An 8,735-nucleotide genomic window follows, 5' to 3' on the forward strand; every position below is an offset into this window, starting at 1 on the left:
ATGTGCACACTTCTGATGATGCCAGATATGACTCTGCAATTGATGGAGAGGAAAGGAGATTTGGGGACATTGGTTTTCAATATGTCCCAGAATCAGCAGGGCCCATTTCAGTGGAAGGGGAAGTCGCAGAGGTCACCAAGGGCTGCACCTCTGTTACAGGAGAAGCCAGTGTTCCACTTAGACACAACAGCCCCAGACCAGTTCGGAAAAGAGTCAGACCAAAACGATATGAAAACTAGAATTGAAGCACCTCTAGGAAAGTCAACAACAGTTTCTAAAAGTGTAAATGTAACACATTTGACTACAGTAGCGCCTCAGATGATTTCATCAACGCCAACTTCATTGTCTACTGTGGTTAAGGTTAAGTTTGGAGGTTCGGCATATCTTCCCTGTAAATGTGAGAAATGGAATACGGGTGGTAATATACCTCCCAAGTGGTTAAATAGTCGCGGTAAAGATGTGTTGTTATCAGGACTGGAGGGTGTACCCCCTAGTCAAAGAAAGTATTCTCTGCTTAATGATATGAGGCGGTGGAAAATTGTCGGTGACTGTTCACTTGTTTTACGTAATGCTACCTGGGAAGACCTATGGGAATATAGTTGTACGTATTTAAAGCCAGATTTTAAATTTGTTCCGTTTCAAAATTATTGGATACAAGGTTATGTGACCCGTAAGGTGACACTTATGATGAAAGATTTAGAGCCTGGTGAAGTGACAACAGTCACCAAAGGAGTTCAGGAGCAGTATCCTACAGTAGTCACTCCAAGAGTGAATAATACACAGAGAACAGTTGTCATTGGGCCCTTGGAAATAACTGAAAGAGTTAATACATCAACTAATGTGATTGTTTTAGCAGAAACTGTGGAAGAAATGAATGTTACAGAGGCAATAACAACCATTGTAAATATGACACAGACACCGACTACAATTTTTCGGGAAGTAAAGGAGTTGGTAGACGTAACTCGGAAACCTGCGTTACAGATGGAGACTGGGGAGCAAAGAATGCAAGAAAAGGATGAGGAGTCATCTGAAACCGTTCAGAATATTATCCCACATGTACCAAATGAGTTCTTTACTTTTGATAAAATACCAGAAGATATGACTGATCAATATCGCTCGTTACAGAAGAGGGAAGCTACATGGAAGGCATATGGGTTTGATTCTTCTGTTTTGAAAATTACAGATGGCTGGGCAGGTAGGAATTTATGGTTCCAGCAGTTAACTCATTCTGTAAGATCAGTTAAGAAATTAGATGGTCCATGTCTGTTGAAAGTTCCCGCACCAGGCACGTGGGATTCAATTTTAGAGACAGTGGCCCAACCTCTATCCGTTATGTGCCAATCTTATGCTTGATCATGGCTGTCGTATCAGCAACAATCGTCAACAGATATAGTGATGTCGTGGTCGTCACAGTTGTTTAGATCTAGACTTAATTGTTCTTGGATAAATGAATTACCCTATGTGAATTTGTTAGATCAGAAGGAAAATAAGTTAACGGCAATTCCTGAAGCAATGGAGGTAAGACCTGTGAGGGCTAGTAGCTGTTTTTGCTCAAATAAGACGTATGATGGGCCAGGGATGTTTATGGGAATATCAGAGTGTGATGAGTATATGATGTCTTTGGATAAGCATGACCGTAAGGTTAGAGGAAACACATACGAAGTAACTTTTGTTGTGCCATCTAGTAAGAAGGGAAGGACTTTGAGGGTAAGAGATCAGCTTTTGCCTGGCAATGTGACGATAGGGAATTTTCAAGATATTTGGTGGGTTTGTGGTGATAAGGCATATATATTCTTACCTTATGGATGGATAGGATGTTGTTACATGGCGACGCTAAAACTTCCGTATGAGGTGTTTACAATCCATAAAGGGGAGACACCTGCTATAACTCATTCTGATCCGGGGGTCGGAAATAGGGTGAAAAGGAGCATGGCACAATTTCATAATCTTGAAGCCTACCATTGGAGGATAAGTCTAGGTGAGAAGTGGGGACTTGGACTTTTTCCATGGTATGGTGTAACATTTTTGGCAGATCACATTGATAATATTACTTATACTTTGCAGGGATTTGCAAATGAAACTATACGAGGGTTTAATCTTCTGTCAAATACTCAAAGAAGTCTCAGTGTGTGGCTATGAACTTGACGGGAGACGGTTGTTATACTTTGATCCCAGATAGTTCTGATAATATCACTAGTGTTATAGATGCATTAAAGAGTATAAGGGATGCGTTTGGTCAATCTGAGGGAGCTGGATGGTCAGCAAATACTTGGCTACAAAATCAGTTAGGACCAGTGGGAGCAGTAGTGGTTCAGATTTTGGTAGCAGCTTTTGTAGCGCTGTGTTTGATGTTTTGCTTTTGTACGGTGCTATTGACTTTTGCGAAAGCTATGATATTGAGATGGGTTGGAGTGGTAATGCCTGGGGAGAACACTCAGATGCCTTTGTTAACTATGGCTGATTCAGATGGAGATGATGAAGTGGAACCAGATGAAGTAATGATGGAAAGATATCCATTTTAATGTTACTTTGTATTTTCATACATTGAGGTTTTAATTTTCATGTGTTATTTTGCAACAAGATACTGGTTGGTGTTTTCTTTTCTTCCAGAGTATATGGGGATGTACAGATGGGGATTCAAATACTCAAACAAGGACAGTATGAATGGACTCTGGACAAGGACGGTGTGGAAACGTCTGGATTGCATCGACACTGCTGAGGAGCTGCAGTGGAATACCTTCCTGTGTCTACTTTGATATAGATATGAATACATATGTGAATGAATAATACTTAATTAACAATTATATTCTTTTTGTGTTAACTGTGTAAAGACTTGTACTTTCACTTAGGGAGTTAATATTTGGGGACCTCAGGTTTTTTTCTTTTTCTTGATGCTTAGGGATATAGGGTCTAGGCAGGGAAAGGTCCGTCGGAGGGTCCGATGGGTTGACCAGCCTGAATTCGGACATTGTTTTGATTTGTTTTATTTCCTGAGGTTTTCACATGTATTGGCTAAACCGTATTTCTGCATTGACTGATAAAGATGTCTTTTAGTAATTGGACTGGAGTACCATGCGTGGCTGCCTAAGGCAGAGGGGCCGTGAGAAAATTTTCCTGTCTAGATTGTCTTGGAGGGAATTTGGAATGAAGGCTGCCGGACAGGTTTTTCGTTCTCACACTCCATAAAGTTGATATGCTGCTAAAAATAATATGCAAGAAGCATGTGTTGGAGAAATTTATCTCTTTTTGTTTTTCGAGATTCAATTAAGTCTCGTAGGGGGGAATATGTGGTGTATAACATATGGAATTTGACCCCTGACCCAGAGCTGGAGAGAGGGACAGTGAACCCTTAAGGGGAAGTAATGATTGATGGGTGTGCAAAGAGTGAACCCTCCTATGGAATTTGACCTCTGACCCAGTGGTAGGGGGAGTAGAGATTAGTGTGTATAAAGGGACTGTGCCCTTATATGGTATTTAGCAGAGACCTAAACATGTCCTATATAAGCTGTGTTCGATGTACAGAGAGACAGAGTGGTTATCGGGCTGGGTCACTCTCCAAGCTGCTGCAGAGCTTGTAATTGATGCTGAATTCTTTGATGTAATAAACTTTTATAATCAAGAACAGTGTCAAGCGGATTTCTTCTCAACACGTCATCGCAGCATTATCGTTCGGACACCACACCTGCTTCATAGTTAAGCTAATGATGAGTGTGTACAGGTGTGCTTTATACTCCTCCGGTTATTCCGTCACACCTTACCGTTCTAGCAACAAGCCAATAGGATTGGAGTGATTTCATTCACGTTCAGACCTGCTTCGCCTAGAGGCGTTCCCATAGTGTCGTAACCGACGCAGTCTCTCGTTCCCCTTCTCGGGGAACCAGGGTTACATACGTAACCCGAGACGTTACTTAGATAGTTTAACCTCAGTCATTTCTGTGTGTGCAGAGTTGTTACTGTCAGCACTGATTTTTAATTTGGTTTCCACTCTAAAGGCTGTTGTTTGAGTGAAATGTTTCCCTTCTCTACCAGCAGGTGGCAGCACGAGTGTATTTAATGGTTTGACTGGTTTGTGTGTTCAACTTTTTTTAAACCTGGTTATTGATCCAGATCTATTTAATACTGTTAATTTCATTTGTTGTTTGATGTTTGTGGTTTATTTGCAACCTGGTTATTTAAAGTATACTTTGTTTTTATATATCTTTTCACAACCATAAAAATAAGTATATGATTCCCAGCAATCTTTTTCTTCTTTAAACATGTTTCCATGTTATTGTTGTTTGAAGAAGTGTGTCTATATTAAGAGTTTTTTTCACCACTTCACAACCCTTTGCTACACACAGTGTCACACAGGACACATGCCAGTAAAAGACATTTCAACCAGTCACTGATGGAAACAACTAAAAACTGTACAGTAGGCCAATAGTTACAAGGATCAGTTTTTGTTCTCATGACTTTCCCTTCACGTCATTCAGTGAGGCTGCCACATCTTTTCCAGGTTTCTCCAGGTAGGCTCCAGGTGATTGTCTCCAATACTTTACAGGTTTGTTGTGCTGTGAGATGAAACATAAATCAAATCGGTATCTTTAAGGTTTGTTCAAATAGGCGATGGGCCGAGGCCAAGTATCTGCTTTAGTTGTTAGTTGAGCAGACATATCCTGCCTTTCTCCTCCTCTTGAGGGTCTTAGGGTCAGACCCACCTCCTCCACCTCCACATCCACACATAGTCAATATTGAAACAATAGTGTATTCTACCCTACAACACGTCTAAAGACTGAAATGTGACACTAATAAGACAAATTACTGCAAATGCATAAAACTACATCAACACAAGCACTCCAAGTTTATGTGCCGTGTCACACGATGACCTTCACATTCCTCACAGCTGCAGTCTTCTTTGCAGGGGCCCCTTGCAATCACCTTATTCTACTTTTATCAACGGAAAGCCTGTACAATCTGTCAAACACAACCCTGACCCCTCTTTTGAACTGCCTCCCACTACTCACTAAAATCAAGACCTACATTTTTATTTGTACATAAAAACATTACGTTTTTAAACAGGTAAGGCATTTAGCCCGGAGGCTCAGCTGCTCTGCCTAATCTGTAGCAAGGTGAGGGGTGTGTGTTTCAGTCTGCCTGCTGGTTGTCTCTGTGCCGTGTGATGAAATGCCATGTGATTGTGCTGCAAACTAACTTTCCTACGGGGACAAATATATTGATTGATACACTGTTTAATTATGTTACTGTACATTAACCAACAAATGTTCTACTCTGCATCCTTACCAGAAACCCAGATTTGCACTCTCCATTCTCTAACCCTGTCCTCTTCTCTTCTCTCTATAATATCTGTGTAACTCCTCTACATGTTGTAAGATATAGCAGGACTGCACTCATCTGTAAAAACACTATTTCTGCACTCCTGGTTAGATGCAAACTGCATTTCAGTAGCTCTGTACCTCTAAAGATCCGCCCCCCTTCAAACAGCTGGTACTCCCATCACTACAGAGTCTGCACGAGCAGCGCATGCTCCTGGGTCCAGTCTGATAGAGACGAGATGGCGGCAGCAGCGTCTAAGAGGATGAGCGTCCGACAGAGAGTTCCTGCTAAGAGCGACCGGGACCGGACCAGCCAGGAAGTCAGCACCGGGGTGAGTACCTGGCTCTGGGACCAGTGTGACAGTTTAATTGGTTGCCACATGAACTGGGGATGTTACTGCAGAAGTTCATGCGGTCGCTCTGATTTGTGCCCTGGTGGTTTTTAATCTGTGTGTGTGCTGACATCCAGCCTGTACGGGCAACAGGATGAGGGATTTGTTGAGTCCAGATCGCCGTTGAGTCAGGACGCTGAAGTTAGCTTCCAGTTCTGCACTTAAGGGAAAGTTAACTTACTGCTGAGCTTTTGCTCCTCTTGTTGTGAAAGCTGTCAGACATTTTAAGTTTTAACTCTGTCTGAAAATCCCAAAAAGAAACTTCCCCATCGTAGGACTACTAGGAAAAGATGTGAGTCCGGCTGGACCTGCTGGGACTTTGTAAACAAATCTGAGGCGCTAAATCTGTACTGTCAGTGTGTTTTCTATAGAGAGCAAAACATAGTGAGGGCTACATGGAAAGGAGGGCAGAAGAAGGAAGGAAAGATACAGAAAGACAGAGAGAAGCAAACTGAGACAAACATTTGGAAGGTTTAGTAGTTAAAGGACTGCAGCCCCAAGTTGTAGCAGTATCTTGGAGCTGAATTTTTCTCTTTAGTGTTTATTCAGAATATTTAATAATTCACAGACTCAGCTTTAAGATTTCTTTATTTGACTGTTCTGCAGAATGAAGTGATGCAGTCCTGAAAATCAAGCTCTGTGTGTGTGTGTGTTTGCTTTAACGCTAAATCAAAGTACCTCTTATCTGCATGAAAATATGACAACAAAAGTACAAACACACATATTCTACAGCTGTAATCATATCTTAACTAAACCTTATCTCTAAATATGAATTCTGCCTTCTGAACCTTGTGGGTTCACTTTCTCTGTCTGTGTCACACAGAGAGACTGACCTGGATTTATCCTCCATACTTGCTGCACCATTACATCTCACTCACCGTCTTTCTCTCTGTATGTCTGTTATTATAGAAACAGAGAGGAAGAGATGGACTTAAACAACACCACTGTGACAAATCCTTCAGAACATCTGGACAGTCAAAGAATCATCGGAGAGTTCACGCTGGAGAGAAACCGTACAGCTGTGACCAGTGTGGGAAGGTTTTCTCTACTTTAAGTAATCTAAAAAGTCACAAATATGTTCACATGGGGGAGAAACCATACTGGTGTGAGCAGTGTGGGAAAAATTTTACCCGATCATTGGAGCTAAAAATTCACATGCGCACTCACACTGGAGAGAAACCGTACCGGTGTGAACAGCGTGGGAAAACATTTACTCACAGTAAAACCCTGAAACGGCACCAATGCGGTCACGCTGCATCGCTGTAAACATTTTTCAGAGCCAAGCTAGCTCTTGCCTGCTGCCTCCTCCTCATGCTGTGTTATATTGTGAGCTTCTCTTTAAACTGAGAGATAGACAACAGTAACTTTATATTCTGAGCAGCATGTGCGTTAATGTGTTAACTGTTTCTACTGATGTTATTATGAATTCGTAAACAAGTGTCAATGAACTGAATTTTTATACATTTTTAATACACTTCAGATCTCAAACCTGTAAAATAATATTTAAAACTCACCGTTCAGCTGCTGGCACTATTCCACTAGCACTGCGAGGAAGAAGTGCTTCCTTACCGTCCATTAATCTGCCAAGTGCTCATAATATCACTTGGTAAATAAAATGTAGGGACTTTAGGAGCCGTCAGCCCTTCCTCTCTGATCTCTCTGGGACGTCCCAGATGACCACTCTCTCTCTGGGGAAGTCGGATATGAAACTCAGCAGAAGGACATAAATCCTTGAGATGAGTTTTATTAACCCAAGTGTAAATAAATGTACAGTCACTGGTTCAGTAATAATCTCACTTGATTGCTTTTTGATGGTTGGCGCAATTCTGATGATTTTCGCATAAAGTTTTAGGTAATCAGAAGTTAGAAGTTTAACAGTTAATGGGATTCTTGTCATCACTGCGTTTCTGTTGTTTTGTGTAAGATGAGTTAGTATATGTGTGATCAAACTAAGTGTTGAATCTGCTACCATTTTATTAGTAGTGTTGAATTTATGCTTCTGATAGTTAAGTGGTTAGGAAGCTTATTATTAACTGTGTTTGAAATCTAAGTTAGGTTTATATAACATGTCTGTGATGGATGCTCGACGTCAACCCTGTTTTTATGATGTGACTGTGCGAGACATGTTAAATTATATAGTTCCATAACGTAGAAGAAACCACAAAGAAAGATGATTAGTTACGAGGCGTAAAACAGTTTGAGTGTGAAAACCTTTCCTCCTCCTCCAATACGCACCCTATCTGATGGTGGTCCGGCCTCTTTCACCTATGTTTCTTTACCACTACATTACTCTTCTACAATAATAATAATAATAATAATAATAATAATAATAATCTTTATTTGTAGAGCACAAGTGTAAAGACAATAATACCCAAAAGACAATAATGCAAAAAGTCTATGAAGATTCTCAGTCATCCAGGTCATAGTTATCCAACGAAGGTTAAAATCAAGGGCAACTGGACTTGGTTGAAGATACTGGAAGACGTTTCGTCCCTCATCCAAAGGACTTCTTCAGTTCTGACTGACTGGCAGGGAAACTCAGCTATTTAACCTCAGTGGGGTCGTTGGCCCGGGTCATCGATACCGCTGGTTCGCTAGTGTTCCTTGTTGCTGTGACGACAGTCGTTACAGTCGTTAAGACTACCTGTGGCCGAGACTGAACGACCATCGTTGGTATCTTCACCTGAGGCCAATAGGTTACGTCTGTTGAGTTTCCTGGGAAGTGATGAAAGGACAGCATTGTAAGTGGGGGATAAGTGGTGGCGTAGACCCCCTCCTCTGTTCAATGACGGCTTCCTACAAGGAAGATGAATCTTTATCTAGGTCACATGCAGTGTTGGGCAACTTACTCAGAAATTGTAATATATCACTAGTTACTTATTAGTCCTTAAAAAATATTATTACTTTACTTATTACTGGGTGATAAAAGTAACTAGTTACGTTTCTATATACTTTCCAGTGTTTCCCACAGAATGACAGGGTGGGGTTATATTCCAACAGGTTTGAGAAGCGGTGTTCATGAGAGAGAGAG

The 8,735-nt window shown here is 41.2% G+C and overlaps 1 protein-coding gene across 1 annotated transcript; it reads left to right on the top strand.

The window, feature by feature from the left end:
* The first annotated feature begins 5,490 nt into the window (after positions 1-5,490).
* Positions 5,491-7,492, top strand: LOC119902708 (zinc finger protein 679-like). Its single transcript, XM_038719064.1, has 2 exons — positions 5,491-5,644; positions 6,614-7,492. Exons 1-2 carry the CDS (start codon positions 5,552-5,554, stop codon positions 6,968-6,970), a joined length of 450 nt encoding a protein of 149 aa, XP_038574992.1. The 5' UTR covers positions 5,491-5,551; the 3' UTR covers positions 6,971-7,492.
* Positions 7,493-8,735: the final 1,243 nt, after the last annotated feature.

Source organism: Micropterus salmoides, unplaced genomic scaffold, assembly GCF_014851395.1.
Source record: "Micropterus salmoides isolate LMB-PRFRI ecotype aquatic unplaced genomic scaffold, ASM1485139v1 Ms_hic_scaffold_14, whole genome shotgun sequence".
In the NCBI taxonomy this organism is placed as follows: Eukaryota; Metazoa; Chordata; class Actinopteri; order Centrarchiformes; family Centrarchidae; genus Micropterus; species Micropterus salmoides.

Coding starts and splice junctions, on each gene's coding strand:
- LOC119902708 (XM_038719064.1), top strand. CDS start 5,552: ATGGCGGCAGCAGCGTCTAAGAGGATGAGCGTCCGACAGAGAGTTCCT. Junction 5,645..6,613: donor GCCAGGAAGTCAGCACCGGG/GTGAGTACCTGG, acceptor CTGTTATTATAG/AAACAGAGAGGAAGAGATGG.